General features: G+C 51.3%; 1 protein-coding gene across 7 annotated transcripts in view; it reads right to left on the bottom strand.

Annotated features, from left to right (window-relative positions):
- Positions 1–16,459, bottom strand: part of NFATC2 (nuclear factor of activated T cells 2) — a 179,371-nt gene extending 162,912 nt beyond the window's left edge. For 4 of the 7 annotated variants that reach the window (XR_009497575.1, XM_059896775.1, XM_059896776.1 and 1 more), the window contains exon 1: positions 1,123–1,455. Coding sequence is in view for 4 of the 7 variants with exons in the window: in XM_059896775.1 (XP_059752758.1) it covers positions 1,123–1,252 (130 nt within the window). In the remaining 3 variants the exon portion in view is untranslated. Of the gene's footprint in view, positions 1–1,122; positions 1,456–16,380 lie in introns of those variants that run through there. The other 3 variants (XM_059896777.1, XM_059896778.1, XM_059896779.1) reach the window with 3 other exon arrangements.
- Between the last annotated feature and the right edge of the window lie 1,746 nt (positions 16,460–18,205).

Raw genomic sequence — 18,205 nt, 5'->3', positions numbered from 1 at the left:
CTAAGGAGTTTCACCTGAAGGCGCTGTGGAAGGAAAGTGAAAACTTCTCTGCCTAACCCAGCATCTCTGGGAAACAGCAAGCCCTGGAGAGTCCGGAAAAGGCCTCCTACACACAGCAGCCAGAACAACCCCTTCCTGCTTTCCCTAATGCAGCCAAGGCCAAGTGCATCTGGAAGTTACCACCAGGCCTGCCCCAGAGGCTTCAATAAGCATTGGCTGGGCTAGGCTGTCAAAATCAGGAAGCCTGGTTGGGTTTTTTTTTTTTTCCAAGCCAACCTGCTAACCAGAAAAATACAGTGAGGTTGGGTGTGCGACCTTCTCCTTCTGAGCAAGGCTCCTGTTAAACACGTGAAATGACGGCCCAGCCTGGGGAAATCCCCGGTCCCCAGCGCAGAGCGCACTTGAAGGCACCGACCGACAGGTCGCTGAGGCAGGAACAGCCTGCATCTTCCTGAATCCACAGGTCGGCTCCCCCCAACCGCCCACAGCCATGATGATCGCGGGGTGGGGGATCCCTTAATAAAGCTCACACTGAGCCATGCGGGGTGATGTGCAAAGACAGCGGCAGACCCGAGGGAGGAAATGGGCCAGCCGCCTAAGATGAAGTCAAACCACCCTCCAGCATTAGATACAGACAACCTCTTCCTTAGTGTCAACACAAAGTCCCCAACGACGGGCTCGCACGCGCTGGTGCGCGGAGGTGGGAGGATCCGCTTCACCTGCCCTCTGTCTGCACCAGCCTCTTCCCACGAACTCCATGCTTTGGCTTCCTCATCTCCTCCCTCCAAAGGCAAACCCGTAGCTTCCGCTGCCCTCTGACGACCAGCAGCAGGCAAGAGGCCAGCTGCGACCCCTGCCACCTTTTGCTTTGCTATCAGTGACAATCAGGGAGAAGTAACTGGAAACCGACGCCCTACCCGGCAGTGAGCCTAGCGCCCCCTAAAGGCGGCTGCAGTCCCTGACGCCTCGCGCCCTCCCTCTCAGCCGGGGGGAGAGGCACCCCCCCGCTCCAGGCCCCCCAGTAAGTGTGACACGTGGGGCAAAAGGGGGCCCTGTGTCCACTGCCCAGGCCCAAGCCCCAGCCCGGGCTCGGAGGCCAGGCCGGGGCGAGCCTCCACCGACCTTCGATAGGATTCAAATAGTCATAATCGAAGAGGATGGAGAAGTCGAACTCGTCTTGGGGGCTGCCTCCAGGCTCGTGGCCCGGGGCGTCCCCGCCGTCGGGGTCGGGCTGCGGCTCCTGGGCGTCCATGGCGCGCAGAGCGGCGGGAGGGCGGCGGGCCGGGGGCGAGGGCAGGCTCGGCTGTCTCCTGGGCCCTCGTCGGGGGTGGCGAAGGAGGCAGGAAGCGGGGCGGAGAGGCGGGTGGAGCGGCGGGGTCACTGCCCTCGTGGGAACGCACGCCGGGCCCGGGGACGGCGCGCCTGGCGCAGCGGGTCCTGGACGCTCCCGCGGGAGCTGAGCGGCGGCGGCGGCGGCGGCGGCGCGGGCTTCCTGCTCCGGGAGGCACCTGTTGCAGCCCGGGGAGGGGAGAGGGGAGGCGGGGACAGCGCGGCCGGGTCGGCGGGGGCGGGGCCGCCACCCAGGGACCCGGGGAGGGAGGGGGGAAGGGAGGGGAGGAGTGGCGGGCGGGCCCAGGAGGAAGGAGGCCGCCCCCTGGTCCTGGCCGCACTACCCGGGCACCGCGCGTAGCAACCCGCCGGGGCCACCGCCAGGCGCTCTGGTGCGGCCGCTGCTCCTACCCTCCCCGCGGTGAGCTCTGCGCCCCTGCCGGACCCAGGATCCGGATGAGAAATCCTCTTGTCGTTTGCCCTCTAGGACCGGCTGATCCCAACCTTTTTCCTCTTTTCTAATCTAAGGGGGCGGGGGGGGGGGATGGGGGGAGGGAGTGCACCCACGCCCTTCTCTTGCAGACTCGTGTCTCCAGGTGCCTCTCTGCCCACAGCTGTGGCATGATTTTCACCTACATCAGTCACCCGCGTGCCCCTGAACTCAATTCCCTGGGAAAGAATCAGAGATACTCTCAGAGCGCAAGTCCCACCTTTACATCTATACCTCTTGGCCACCTGACATGGGCCAGGTGCCGGGGACCCAGCATGACCCAGACACTGCTGGGGCTCACTTTCTGGTGGGGGAAGAGTCATGAAGGAGATAAACAGGGGAGCAAAGATCATCCCCGTGGGGTGTCAGGAGAGAACTCACCAGAGATATAGGGTAAAGGCTGGGGGTTGAGGAGGCTTTGGTCACTTCAGTGGTCAGGTAGGGCCTCTCTGGGAAGGTAGCATTTGGTTGAACCAGACTGATGGGAAGATCTGGGGGAAGAGTGTTCCGGCGGTGGGAACCAAAAGAAAGTAAGAACCAGAAGGTGTTCTCGTGTGGGAGACCAGGAAGGAGAGCAGTGCAGGTGGAGAGGTTGGCAGGTGACAAGTATGCCTGGATGCTTGTAAAAAACACAGATTCCCAGGCCCCTCACTGGAGCTTCTGAAACCCTAAGTCTGGAGTAAAGGCTCAGGGTTGTGTATTTTTAAGCATGCACCCAAGGTGAATGTTATGAACAGGTACATTTGGGGAACAGTACATAAGAACCTACTACCACCCCCCATGAAACACTTCCATAAGAACCTACTACCACCCCCCATGAAACACTTCCAGGGGTCTCGGACCAAGTTAGCTAAAGTCAGAAAACAGACTCACGGAGGTAAAAACGGTGAGATGACAGCAGTGGCCTCAACCCTTATGGCACGTTAGCGGCACGTTAGCATCACCTGAGACACTTTAAAAAAAAATGCCTGTTTCCACGTTTCAATCCAAACCCACTGAACTGGAACACCCAAAGCTGTTTGTTTGTTTTTTTTTTAAATGACCTCAGATGAATCTAAAGGGCAGCGAGTGTTGAGAATCGCTGGATCAGAAAAGTAGGTGGGAGAAGTTCAAGGAGTCCCTGAGAACCACAGCTTGATCTCAGATGGGGTCTGACTCTAAGCCTTCCCCACGTGCCAGAAGTATAGAGAAGACGCACTCTTCAGGGGGAGCCATCTCTGCTCCGTTAAGGGGTTTGTGTGAAGCTATCAATCATCATTCATTCCACAAATCTTTACTGGGCACCTGCTAGGTACCTGGCACCACTACAGATCTTGGGGATGCAGCCATCAGCAGGACATGGTCTCTACCCTCATCATGTTTCTATCCTGTTAGCAAAGAGACACAGCAATGAATAGGGCTTTCCAAATTGCACTTAGACCAGTGGCTCTTAACCCAAGCTACACATTAGACTCACCTGGAGAGCTGTTAAAACACTTCAGATGGCTGGGCCCCAGGAGGGGCCAGTTATAATCAGAATGTTTGAGGCCCAGGCATCAGTACTGTGTAAAAGCTCCCCAGATGCTTCCAATGTGTGGCCCGAGGTGAGAATCACTATTTTAGACACAAACTCCATTCCAGGGTCCTGGGCCTGGCTCAAGATTTATGAACTTTCAGAGTCTTGGGAAGCACTTTCTGGTTGTCAGAGCATAAACAAATCCTCTTCTTTGTTTCCTAAGCATAAGCATACGTATACTGGGTGTATCCAACAAGCATCTTAGGGGTGGCTGATAAATTTAGGTCGAGGAGAGGAGGTGACCCAGGCTGCAACACTTATAGCCAAGTATCTAGAAGGAGAGGGATGCTCTTGGGTCCCTATGACAGGACTCAAAATCCAAACCCTGAAACTTGGTCAGGGATAAACAAAGGAACCAACCAGTCCTTGTGATATAGAAAAGGAGAAAGGCTGGTGTCATCCTCAAGTGTCCCTTTTCATCCCTCCACCCATGATGACTAAATGCCTCTAATCTAGTGGACATCTATTGATTTCGCTTCCCTGGCATCATTCCCCACTTCTTCTGATAACAACACCCCAGTGTGTTCCTTTGGGAAACTACTCTTCATACAATCTTGGTAAAATTATCAACCCAGCTGTCCCATACTCCCCTGGCAAAGAAGTGAACAAATGATCCAGGCTTGGCCAATTGGAGAATTTTATCTCCACTAGCCTACGAGACCCATTAGGGCAGGGGTCATGAGTGGCTCATTCACAGCTTTATGTACAATGGATGTGTGGATATGCAGATGGATAAATGAATGGATAGATGAGTGGATGGATGGATGATGGATGGATGGATAAATGGATGAATGGATGGATGGATGGATGGATGAATGGATGAATGGATGGATGGATGGATGGATGAATGGATGAATGGATGGATGGATAAGTGGATGGATGGATGGATGGATGGACGAATGGATGGATGGATAAGTGGATGGATGGATGGAGAGTAGATGGATGGATGGATGGATAAAAGAGTTTGACTGTCCTTGTGTATATAAGATCCTTATATTTCTCTTTAAGGGCCCTCCTCCCTGAGGCTTCCTCTGGCCACCCAACTGTTTGGGCAAGAATCTAAATTCTTACCCCCAACTGATATCCTCTTGAGATACCCAATAATAGGATGAGATAATAAAGGTAAAAATCACTTTACAACTGATAAACTGCTACAAAAACTTCAGCCTTATGAGAATGGTTCAGGACATTCTAAATAATATTCTAATTGTCTAAGTTGTTCCTCTGAACAGTGGATATATTTTTAAAGTTTCTAGGATCTGCACCAAATCAGAGTTCTTTAAGAGAAGGGGTTCAAACTAGGCCCTGACCCATAACAAAGTTTCTGCTAGAGCAGTGGGAAATGAGAGGGTTTTCTTCTCTAAAGGCCACTTTGAAGGGTGCGGCTTGGGTGTGGGGGAAGGCATATTTTCATTTCCAAAATAAATAATTTGTGCTGTTCGAAGCAAGGGCTAGGGGCAGAATACATGACCTTTATGCATTCAGAGGCCACAGCAGGAAGGTGGGGGGTGGGATGGAGGCCTTGACAGTGCAGCTCTGTCAACCTTCCCTCTGCCCTGCCACTGGCCTCCTCGTGGAGGCCCTAGCCTTTTAGTTTTTCTCTGGGTTCCCCAATAAAAGTGCAATGGGAAGCTCGTGAGGCCACTGAGAGTTTGAAACTCCTAGCACACGTCTGACCCTGGCCCAGGAATTCAGCTCCATTCAAAAGCATTTACTCTAGTGTACAATTACAAACTGAGGTAAGTGCCGTGAAAGGAAAGAAGAAGATGCCACAGAGCTGATATCAAGGAAACCTGATGTTGACAGGGAATTCGGGGAAGGCTTCCCTGGGGAGGTGATATTGAAGCTGAGAACAGAAGGTTGAGTAGAAGTTAGCCAGAGAATAGTGAGGGGAAGAACAGCCAGATGGGAAAGTATGTGCAAAGGCCCTGAGGCAGGAGGAAGTAGGACGTAGTGGAAGAACTGAAAAAAGACTGGAGTGACAGGTGCTCAGGAACGGACAAGAAGATGGTGTGAGGTAAGGCTGGGGGGTGAGTGGGGCCCAAGGGCCCGTGTGGAGAATTTTGGACCTCAGACCAACAAGGAATGACTCAAGTGTATTAGGCACATACATGACAAGATCATATTTGGGGTTTTAAGCAGTTGCTCTGGGTTCTGCATGGAGAAGAAACTGCAGGGGGCGAGTATTGAAGCAGGAAGACCAATTAGGAGGTTCTCACAGTCATCCAGGCAAGAGAAAATGGGGCGTGAACTATGGTGAGGGCAGTTGAGATAGAAAACAGTGGAAGCACATGAAAGATATGCATACTCTCATCCTTGAGTTATCTCTTTTCCTCTTCCAGGCTACCTCTTAGAAGGCAGCATAAACTGATTGCACGTGAATACAAATACCTGCGGTGTACCACCCTCTGGGGCCCTCCCACCCCACCCCAGGTGGCTCTGAGTCCTGAGGCCCCTTCAAGTTGGCCCTGGAAGGACCCTCCCCCCCCAACGCAGAGCTCTGCCCTCCTTTCCCCCTTCTGGTATAAAGCTCATTTTTAGCCTCAGCCTGGACCCCTCCCCTGAAATCTGGGCTCACATATCCCACTGTCCACCCAGCATCTCCATCTGGGCATCCAACAGGCCCCTCAAAATACACGTGTCCAAACCAACCCTATTATCCTCTGAAACCGCTCCTCTCCCACTGTTCCCAGCTCAAATATCACCCTCCCATTCATCCCATTCCCCCACCGAAAACCAAGGAGTAAGTCCTTTATTCCTCGCGTTCTGCTCACACCCACGTGCAAACCCTCGGCAAATCAAAAACCCTCAAAACGTAACCCAAATCCCACGGTTTTTCACCGACTTCACTGTTCTTCCTCCCACCCCAGCAATCCTAGCCCCCTACCATCTCTCACCTGGACGAGTATGATAGCCTCCTCCCTGGTCTCCCTCCTCCCTCCTCCCTTCCACATTGGCCCTTACATGGAGCAGTGAAAGGGATCCTTTCAAAATATACATCCAATAAACCTCCCATGGCTTCCCATTAAGTTGAGAATTAAACACAAGCACCTTGGCCTACAAGGTCCTAGATAAACCACCCCTGCCCCAGCTCCCTTTAGGTATTATCTCCTGCCATTTTCCCTTTTCTGACTCCCTTCTGCCACCCTGATCGTCCTTGAAAATGCCAAGCACGACCCCACCCCAGGGCCTTTGCACCTACTATTCCCACTGATATTTGTCACTTCCTTGCTTTGTTCATTCCTCAGCTCAAATGTCAGCTTCCATGACCATCCCCATAAAAATAGCGTCCCCTGGCCTCCTCTGCCCCTTGATCCTGCTTTATGTTCCTCATAGCCCTTATCTCTGCAGCATGTTTTATTCATATGTTCATCTTTTACTCATTCCGAACCCCACATCCTGACAACCCCCATTGCAATAAAAGCCTGACTATAAGTAGGCACTGAAACGGGTTTAATCCGAAAAGTAGGAATTTTCTTTACCAGATTCCAAAACACGATCTCCCCTCAATTTAAGCACATCCTGGGATTACCACCCTAGTTGCTAATATTTTAATTTATAGATGGATGCATTTGACTCCACCAGGGCTGGAACCAGAGTGAGGCGAGTGAGGCAAAATTTAAGAGGGCACCAAAAACCTCAATAACTGAACATATTATGTTCTCATGAAATGTTTTTTAAAAATCAAAATTAAAGCAAAAAAAAATCCATGGTGAGCAAATCGTTACATTTCGAATAAAGACAGAGTCAGTAATAGTGCTGTGCAGAGTCGTACTGGACCCTGAAGCAAAGAGAAGATGAGTAATACTGATCCCGTCTTTATTTAAAATTTTTATTTCTATTTTTGGTTCATCTTGGATGTTTTGCATCAATTTTGATTTCTAAAATATTACATGAAAATATTATTCATTTTGATCACTTGAGTTTTTCAGCGCCCCCTTCCACGTTGTCTCCCCACAAAGCCATTTTCCGGGAATGAGCTCCTTATGAATTGGGGGAACAACAAGACAGTTTCAAAGTTGACTTTCACTCCAATCTATGATCGACATCATCTTTTAAAACCTGAACAGGACTTCTCTGCTGTGAGATAACTAATTTCCAGGAGGCAATTGTAGCTGAAGGCAGTTTGTTGAAATTGGCGCCCCCCCCCCCCCCGCCGCCCGGGGGCAGGCACTGAGGGTAAAAGCTCTAGGAAAGCAGGGATCTCCTAAAAGCCAGAACCCAAATCAAGGTGTGGACTGTAAAAAGATGCCACATCAGACAGCAGCGGTGGTCACAGGTCTGCAGTAGCTCGGCCAAACCCATCCTGCAGGCATAGTATGATTGGCCTTGCCCGTAATTTTTTTTTTTTTAATCTGAACTAACAGTTTTTTAATTGAGAGATTTCATTTAAAAATCCAAGTGTCCAGTGTCTCCCCAAAAATGGGAAGATCAGGCCACAATACGCAGGGTCTGGATTCCCAGGTGGATCCGTCATCTGGGGCTGAGTAGAGGCTGCCTCCTTCAGACAATCCTACAGCTCTCAGGTCACCACTGCCCCACCCAGCTGCCCCTGTCCGTCCCCGTGAGCATGTGAGCTCCAGACCTTGGTCTCCAGGCTCTTGACTCCTTCTCCCTCGGCCCTGCTCACCTACTTTGTCCTGGCTTTGTCCTCTTCATTCCTTCCCTCGTAGCACGTTCCCCTCTGCCTCATGGAACTGATATTTAACAAGAGAGCACGATCAGAACACTCACCTAGCCCTTAAACTACCGTCCTTGCCTTTTATTAAACAGGAGGTGCCGCCATCCCTCTGCCGGGGGAGCTTCGTCTTCTACTGCATCAGAGCCTTAATGGCAGGCAGCAGAGGGTGGATTAGTTAGGGGATGGAGCATTGGTTAGTCTTTGCCCAGCCCCACAACTATTTCTCAACCATCCACCCTTTCCCTCTCTCCGCCATCACCCTTCTGTCACCCAGGCTGTCTTCCTAGATGACCGCACCCCCAGTATCATGACGCTCATCTCCATCCTCTCTCCTGCCCTGGTCTTGCAGACTCGAACATCTGTGTCGATTTCATAATCTTTGAAGTCAGGGAGTGGCGCAGACAAGCAAGCTGACTTCGGGGATCTCCAGGCCACCCTCCACCAGCCTCCCTCCAGCACAATCACGCCCCAGAGCATCTCCCACCCTCCCACGCCCCCCAGAAAGCACATGGCATCGGCTCTTGCCCTCTCTCTCTTAAATTCCTCTATCAGCACAGTCACTAGACTTCATGGAAACTTTTAGTTCCTTTGCATGTAAATGGCTTCACACACAATTGTCTCTTTATCCGACTTTGAAAAAAAAAACATCTTTATCTGACTTTCAAATGCAAGTGAGAGCTTCTTATATATCTTGGATATTCTCCACACCACCTAGCCAGTGTCTTGCAATAGCAGGTCCTCCACAAACCCCTCTGAACTCATTGGTTGAGTGATTGAACTAGGTCATCCAGAAAAGACCCCAAAGATTTGGTAGGAAATGGATTTATCCCAATCAGGAAGGACACTTGAAGGTTAGTAGGCTGAAGGAAAATAACAACTTGAATTTAAAACAATAAAATAATAGTGTAAATGGCAGCTAACAGGAACTGACCATTTTTATATACACTGAGAGCATCACAGCCATGATCTCCAAACCTCGAAGCACCCGCCATGTGTAAAGACTACTATCACCCCCGCTGTTCAGTTAAAGAAACTAAGGCACGGAGTAGGTTGTGATGTTACTTTTGAAGTCACACATGCCACCACGGAAGTGGTTTTGTCCCACACCAGTCTGATACTCATTACTGAGTCACACTGTTTCTGGGTTATTAGCTAAGGGTGGATGCACTAAGGGACACTTTTGGACCAAGATGAAACGCTGCGAAAAGTCTTATAACTCCCAGTGATAGCAGAGAGGGAAAGAGGAGCTGACGTGGGGAATCCAGGCTGGGCCAAGAGGAAGACCCATTGGAAGCAGTTCATATCATTCACAAAATTAATAGCATCTACCCTCAGGTGCCAAAGACAGGGACCATCCCTGCAGAACCCCAGGGCTCAAGGGAACACAGTTTGAGAACCGAAAAGGAGAACCCTCTACAGACAGGGAAGTACCAACTCCTCCCCACTTCCTCCTCCCCACACTGGTCCCAGCCTCTGTCATCTCCTGCCCAGGCCACCATGATAGCCTCCCACCTGTATCCTAAGCATCCACTCTTACCTGGCTAAAGGACATTCTCCACGTAAAGGTCAGTATGATCCTACGAAAAGGTTAATGAGCTCACACCCTCTGCTGCTTCAAGTTTCCCCAAAGCCTCCCCATCCCCATTACCATGAGAATGAACTTCAAACAGCTCACAAGATCCTGCTGGGTCCTGCTCTGGCTTGCTTCCTTGATCTGTCTCCTATCACACTTCCCCTCTCCCCCTTTCTGTTCCTGCCACACCGGTCTTGCTGTTCATTGACTACCCCAAGCACATGTCTCTCCTCAAGGCCTCTGGACTCTCTGTTCCTTCTGCCTGGGATGCTTGTTCCCCAGATCCCGTACAGGCAGATCCCTCACCATTCAGAGGTCAATGAATAAGACATCTCTTTAGAGAGGAGGGGACCATCCAGTGTGAACTAGCAATCCCTACTATTGTGTGTTGAACAATTTTCCCCTCCCAAAATATGTTCAAGCCCTAACCTCAGGTACTTGTGACTGTGATCTTATTTGGCAGGAGGGTCTTTGCAGATATGATCAAGTTCAGATGAAGTCCTATAGGGCTAACGGCTCTAATCCAATGACTGTTGTCCTTACAAGAAGAGGACAGAACACACGTACACACAGGAAGAAGGCCATGTGAAGACAAAGGCGGAGAGTAGCGGGATGCAGCTACAAGCCAAGGAACGCCGAGGACCACCAAGTGCCACAAGGAGCTAAAAGAGACACAGAAGGATCCTGCCCTAGAGCCTTCAGAGAGAACATGGCCCGCTGACACCTTGATTTCACACGTTTTGTCTCTGAAACTATGAGAGAGTAGATCTCTGTTGTTTTAAGCCACCCAGTTTGTGGTAATTTGTGATGGCAGCCACAGGAAACTCATACACCCACGCACTACACACCCGTATATACTGAGTCATTCGCAGCCCTGTTCCCCTGTTTTGGTCTCTGGCACTTAACACCACTCCACACTATCTTGGATATTCCTGGTTTGTTCCCTTGATGTTTGCCTGGTGAGGGTAGACACCAGCAGTCTTGTTCACTTTATCCCCAGCATCTTGGAGGCTTACTGGCGCATAGTAGATGCTCGAAACGATGAAAATGAATTAAATGGTCAAGGGGGCTTCTAAGAGGAGAAGGGAATGAGGTGGGCCTTGAAGAAAGATGTGAGAAAAGGGAGCGGGGACCCCGGGTGGAAAGACTGGCACGGCCGAGGCAGAGGGAAGAAGTGGACCGTGCCAAGGAGTAAGCGGACTGGCGCGGACTGGCTCTGACAGCACCGGAAATGGGAGCGCTGGAGCGTCGGGCCAAAGAAGCACCCGGCGGGGCTTTGGCCACTGAGAGAGGCTTTGAGGAAATGAGTCTCTGTTGGCAGGTCCCAACCGGAAAGGGAAGGGATGGGGGCCGCCAGGAGCTCCTGAGTGACCCAGAAAGGCAAGGTGGAAGGCAGGAGGAACTCCCACTGCACACTCTGTGGAGGGCGGGCTCCTGGAGGGGCTGCAGCCCTTCTCTCCAGCTCACCGTCTGGCCGGCTGATCCTGCTGCAGGAAGCAGGAGAGATAGGCCCGTGCGGCCCTTAAACGCTGAGCTTTCGGCATCAGCTCTGTCCTCTAAATGCCTTGACCATGCCCTGTCTTGGTCTCCTCCTCTTGAAATGGGAGGATCATATTCCGTACCAACCTCTCAGGTTATTTTGTGAGAATCCACTGAGATCATTTCTGTAAAGTGCTTGGCCCTACAGTATGTGTCTGGTAGGGAAAACGGACCCCCTCCTGGCTATGATTATTCAGCCTAACAGGGATCAACATGGTGCAGTGCGAGTGGTTCCAAGCTTTGCAATTAGCGATGTGACCCTGGGGCAGCGGCTACCCCTCCCTGTGCAAGATGGGGTGATCACTGGCTGCCTGAGAACCAATGAGGCGGCCCGTGGGAAGCTCTGGGGATGGGGCCTGGCACACAGGTGGCACTCAATAAGTGTTGGCTGCTGTTTTTGTTGTTCGGGGCTGACTCATTCCAGAGAACAACATGAGAGCGTGTGCCTGGTAGGTGACCCAGCACGAAGCCCGCCTAGGTCACCAGCCCTTGGTGGGAAAACATGGAAGTCAAAACCACTGTCATTGTCAAAAGGAAGCAGAAGCGAGTGAGCCAGAAAGATGGCACAGTGCTTTAGAGTTTGTCTTTTTTTTTATAATTTTTTTTCATGTGGACCATTTTTAAAGTCTATATTGAATTTGTTACAATATTGCTTCTGTTTTATGTTTTTTGGTTTTTTGGCACGTGGGATCTTAACTCCCCGACCAGGGATCGAACCCACAGCCCCTGCGTTGGAAGGCAAAGCCTTAACCACTGGACCGCCAGGGAAGTCCCCAGAGTTTAAGTCTTAATTCTGTGGCCTTAACAGGTCATATCACCCCTACTGTGCCTCATTCATTCATTCCTCCATCCACTGAACAAAAAAAGTACTGAGCACCTACTAGGTATCAGGCACTGTTCCAGGCACTGGGGCCACAAGGGTGAATAAGACAGCTGTGGTTTCTGGTTCCCAGAGTTCAAGTCTGGAGGAAGACAGAGACAGGGCATGAACAACGACCACCAGTGTGATGAGTACAGGGCGGGGCAGTGCCAGGGCGGAGGCCCGGGGAGCCCAGAGGAGGCCTCCTCTCTAGTCTGGGCAGTCCGAGTCTCAAATTCCTGTTCTAGCAAAGGAACAAAAATAGGAACCTGCCTGGCTTCTTCCAGGTTAAGAAGTGAAATAATCACTCATGGGTGTAGTAAGTGAGAGCCAGCCAATGAGAATACGTGTGGGGAGGCACTTGGTAATTGGTTTTTTTAGGTTGGATTTTTTTGTGTGTGGGGGGGGATAAATATTGAATTAATGAATCGTCCAGTGATAATAACAGCACTTAGTAATTAAGTGGGTACTTTGAGGTTCATATTGTTTACTAAAAGATTGAAACTCTCCATAGATTGGTAAATGATGGCTGTCATTCCCCTCCCTCAAGGGCCCCTGCTGCCTTGAGACCCTCTCTACAATTCAGCAAATAAAGGGTTAAAGCCTGGCCCAGCAGGGGAGTCTCTTGGGACTCTGCTCCTGCTGTGCTGATTGGTTGATACTCAGTTGTTCAACATATTAACCAATATTCCAGACAATATTACTATCACTTTTTTATATGTGGGGAAACTGAGGCACAGGAGAGTGAAGTTACTTGCACGAGGTCATGCAGCCAGCAAGTGGCAGAGCCAAGATTTGAACCTCTCACTCAGATCTCAAGCTGTTGACGTCTTGGGTGTAGAAACATTACCTGGGATCCACTGGAGATTCACAGAAACAGGAGACCTGGCCCTGTCCTCAGGAAGCTTACAATCCAGCTAAGGAAAGTCTTAATAAAGGCAGTCGGAGGAGCATCTGGGAAAGTAAGTGATTCTCCCTGAAGTTCTGGGAAGAGAAGGAGAGACCCGGAAGGCCTTGCTGGCGGAGGGGCCATCTGGGTAGCCAGGGAGGGGCTCAGCCAGGAGGAGGGGCCCTTGGACGGGGTCTCAGTTCTGTGTGGACAGAAAGTAGAGCTGGCTTTACAGCCTCCTGGCCATACGGGGACTTTTCTTCCTCTAGTGGAAATGGAAACACTGTGCTTTCATTTTCCTGAGGCAAGGCAAGGAGCTCTCCCTGACTCACCCTCTGCTTGGGACAAATCAGTGGCTGCCTCAGTTTCCCCGTCTCTAAATGATGCTCATACCCTCCACATCCTCCCACACTTCCTTCTCTCCCAGGATATGTCAAGGAACAATACGGTGTTGGCAAAAAAGCCCAGGACAAGGCTCTGGTCTGCCTCAGTTTCCTCATCTGTCAAATGATGTGATAAAAAATTATGATAACATTAGTAAGTTCCAGAGACAGCAGAGCATGTGGCCAAGGGCCTGGGTTCGAATTACAGTCTCCACCACTTCCCTGCTAGGTAGCACTCAGCCAGTTACTGCCCCTCTCTGTGCCTCACTCCACTCCTCTGCGAACGAGACACTGATCACAGCACTTGTGGTGTACGGTGGCCCTGACAATTAAAAGACTTGATACTTGCAAAACACTTTGCCCTGCCGCTTCCAGTCAATACTCATAATATGGCTGCTCTCACCCCTGTGGAAGGCAATAGAGCCCTTACCGTGTGTCAGGCATTGTGCTACGAACTTACTGTGTGACCATGGGCGACGCTGGCTCTCATTGTCCTCAACTGTCAGAAAATAATAACATCCAGTGTGTATTAACTGCACGTTAAGCCCAGAGGTAAGTGTTTTATATGCATGATTTCATACGATGCTCATGACACCCCTGTGAGGTCATCACTATTCCCTTTTGCAGGTGAGGAAATGGAGGCTTCGCAAGCCATAATCTTAGCCCAATCTGTGTCACTGTGAAGCTCCAATAAGTTATAAAGTCCCTTGATGAGAGGTTTAAAGTACTGCATCTCTTCAAAGAATTCCCGCCGTGAAATCCAGTTTCTATATCAATACAAGTTACTGTTTTGCATTTTCAGCAAGAATTGCAGCTAATGTTTATCCAGCCTTGACTATAAGCACGGCAGCATTTTAGATGCTTTACGTGCGCTACCTCACTGACTCTCACAATCTCTGTTAAGGGAGACATTATTATTGGTTCCATTTTACAGATGTGGAAACTGAGGCCCAGAGAGGTTAAGTCACTCACCTAAGATCACACAGCTGCAATGTAGCTAAGCAGAAATTCTAACCCAGGCAGAAGGCAGGGAGTTCGGGTCTGGGAGTGAGCAGAGCTCACCCTGGGTTTGTTTATTCCTGAAATATTTTCCATCATCCCACTTCAGATGAAACTGAACACACCTCTTTCAGATCTTCAGTTTTTCCCAGGGCCTTGACCCAAAACTGCACAGCAAGGTCAGTATTTTCTTACCATGCAAATATTTCTATTTGCTATTTAATGACCCCACCCAACTGCATGCACCCTCAGATCTGCCCCTACGCTCGTGGTGGTGTTTGAGTTTGAAGGGCCATTTGGGTTTCCCTCAGGAGGCCCCAATGCAGGGCACGGTCGAAGTGCCTCTCACTCCAGCTGCCTTTGATGCCTGGAGTTGCATTCTGTGTGCCCAGTTGCTCTGGCATGCCAAGCGTCGTTTGCCGGGAACAATGCGGTGCCCTGTCTCCCACATGTGGACACACAAACTGGCACGCACGTTCTCACAATCCCTCCACACATGAGCGTGGGCTGGGGAGGTTAGGCGATGCACATGCACACACAGAATACGCACACTTCACCTTGAGAGAGGACCAAGTTCACAAACCTGGAGCAGAGGTGTAGCAGCGTCAACAAAATGTGAAGCTTGTGTGAGATCACACAGTAAAACAGACGTCCAATTCCTCTTCCCGGCTCTCGCTCTCTCCTTCCGAATTGACCTAAATTTGGCGTTAGTCTGTCCTCCCACCCCCACCATCATAACATCAAATACTGTGTTTCAGTATATACGGCAATAAAAACCAATTCGCGTCCTTAATATGTCTGTCGCCTGTCTCAGAGCATCCCTTTTACAGGTGATGCAATATTAGTAACATTTTTTGGCCATTATGTCATAGGCTTAACCACTAGCAGAGAACAGGATAAACTGGTACCAGTTAAAACGTTCAAAGCGCTGGCAGGGTCTTGCTTTCAAAAGTGCAACTCAACTAAAAATATATGTCACTGAGGTCCGCTGTGGCAAAGCGCACCATCTACCTAACCCGAGGCATTTGGTCCCACTCCAGTTTTCAAAAAAAGCCCCTTAGGTTTATTTACTGAAATTGTCATTTCTTCCCCCCACCCCAGAACTTTAATCAGCCACGCAGAGCACAAAACCTACATTCAACTCTGATTTTATGACACGAAGCTAACTCCTCCTACGCATATTTATTTCATTTAACTCTTGCAGCCCTACCCTCCGGGCAGCGCCCCCCACTATTTGCAGGGCTGGCCTCTGAAAAACACATCACATCGCCTGGTTTCCACTTTTAAAGTCAGATTCATTAGTGTACAGCCTAAACCCCTCCACGATCCCAGCCAGATGGGATATTTTCATATCATATTTGTATACGTTAAGCCCCTCCCGTAATATCCAAGTAGTATGATTCCAGAACGAACTCCAGGAGGAGGGAAAAAGAGACAGAAACACGGAAAATAGAGTGTAATCGGATCGCAAAACAAACTGATGGTACATTGCACTTTAAAGGGGGAGCTGGAGGACTGTATCCATGAGACACATCAAAAAACGGGAAAGAAAATTGTTTAAATGTCCCAGAGCATCTGCTGCTCTGTTAAAAAGCAAAGTCTTCATTACTAGATTTACGAAATAGTAAAATGCCAAGCCTGTTCTCCTAAAAGAAAAAGAAAGCTAAATAATGATGATGATAAAATGATGGTGATAATAATAACACAGCTGAACGGCATCCGCTGTCAAAAGCCCAGCGCGGAAATAGTTAAGCAGCCCGCGGTTAGGAGCGAGAATCCCTCCCGGTGTCCCATGGAGGGGACAATCCTTTTGACAGACTGGCCTGGGGAATCCCGCCTTGGGACACTTCGCTGCCCCCGCGGGAAGTGGTCTGAAGTCGGCTGCCCGGTCTCCCCTCCTTGGCCAGGGAGAGGGCGCCTCTCCTCCCGGCCACGCTACCTGTGCGCCCTGGGAAACCGGAGTCCCCGGGCCTCCCCGCGACCTCAGCCAGGAGCTGAAAGCGCTGCCCGGGGAAGAGAGCAGAAGGGAAAGGGCTGAGAGGTGGGAGGAGGAAGCGTCCGGAATAGAGGGGGAGTCAGTTACCTTGGTCCACAGACCCCATGATGCGGAGGGGATGGCAGTGCCCCAGTCTGAACGCAGCCTCTCTCTGCATCTGGAGGGGATGGGGTTTCGGCGCGCGGGGTGAGAGGGGTCTGTTTGGGTAGACCAGGAGCCAAGGGGGCGCCGTCCTCTCTAAAGCATGCTCGCGGGGCTGCCCTGGCCGAGGAGCCTGCGAGCGGCCCGGGAGCTGCGCGCCTCCCGCCTCCAGGCTCCCGGCTCCCGGCGCGGCGGAGTCGGCGCGGCTCGGCGCTCCGGCTTACTCGAGAGGGAACGCGACTTCCTTCCCCGCGCTCCGTGTTTATAGGCTTTCAATGCAGTAAAATAACGGGATTCCCTCACTGTTTCCTCCTGTTTATCCAGCGCCATGGAAACCACTGGATCCCGTCCATCTCCAAAACTAAGGGCTTTCCTGCAAACTTCACACTCAGGAATCCATGACGTCGCCTCCTCCGCGGCCAGCCAGCTCCGTGGCTCCCTCGGCCGCCAGCACAAGTCCCTGATTGTTTGGGAGAAAAGTCAGGGAGAGGGAGCGATGCGGGCGACGGCGAGGAGAAGGGGGTGGGGGCGTGGGAGTGTCCAAGTCGGCCTTGCAGGAGCTCCAGGAGGCTGTTTGCAAGGATTGCTCCAGCCGCCGCCTCCCTAGCACGCTGCAGCTTCGCATAAATCATGCCCAAGACTCCCAAGCCCCCCCCCGCCCCCCCCACCCACCCCCCGTTTTCCAAGCGGGCATCTCTCCGAGAAAGCCGCCCAGGGCTCAAATCAACACCCCAGGTGGTCGAGACCCCCTGACACTGACCCAGGGGCCCTTCCCAGTCCCTCGGGGCCTCTGGCTGCCCAGATTTTTTGTGCTCAGGGCTGATGGGGAGGAGGAGGGACGGGGGAGAAGGCGGGGGGAGGGGGAGGAGGGAAAAGAAATAAATAACGGTGCCTTATGTCAACTCTCCAAGATTTTTTTTTTCAAAGAGGTCTATTTTTAGATTCATTTAGAAAACCCAAGGTTTCCAGTGATGCTCAGAGGCTCCAGCAATAATGAAATGGCCACAGAGACGCGGAAACCAGGCAACCCATGTGTTTACTCATGCTCTGAATAAACAGGAAAATAAAGGGAAGGGATGTCATGAACTTTGCACAGCCTCCAGAAGAAGGTCCAGGGGATGCCACGCGTGTCTCCCGTCAACAGGCCACAGACCCCGGAAGGTCGGTGGGGAGGTCCTGCTGTCAAAACGCTTTTTCTGAACGTAGCCTGGATTTGCCTCTTCACCCCCGTGCAGGGTGGGGAATCGGGGGCCCCCAGATAAAGCCAGCTTTGAAAATGGCCCTTTCAGATGCTGTTGTGGGCTCTGATAAAACTGTGGGTCGCACCAAGGCTGGTGACTCATCAGCCCCTCCCCACTTTCTCACAGACAGACTTGAACTTGAAGAAGCATTGAGAGGAGCTGGCTTCATCCGGGGGACCACTCTGTATTCCACACCTTGACCCATAAGAGCCTCGCTGGGCTGTCAGACATGACCACTCCTGCTGGAGACGCGGTTCCACAAAGCCCCCCAGCCCACCCACCTCACTTCAAAGCCCGCTTCAGCCAGGGCGGCCTCCAACTTGAGTAACACTGTTCCCCCAAAGAGCGGCCATATCTGCCCACCTACCATGCAACTTTACCTCAAACACCTCGCAGCCACCCTAGAAGCAGGGGAGGCTTCTCCCCCACTTTCCAAAAGAGAAACCAAGGCACAGAGAAGGCAGAAGGCTTGCCTGCTGGTTTCCTTGGCAGATACTCGCGTGCAGCCTGGAAGGCCATGGAAGAGATTC

Source organism: Balaenoptera ricei, chromosome 15, assembly GCF_028023285.1.
Source record: "Balaenoptera ricei isolate mBalRic1 chromosome 15, mBalRic1.hap2, whole genome shotgun sequence".
NCBI lineage: Eukaryota > Metazoa > Chordata > Mammalia > Artiodactyla > Balaenopteridae > Balaenoptera > Balaenoptera ricei.
This window is presented reverse-complemented; position numbering and strand designations above follow the sequence as displayed.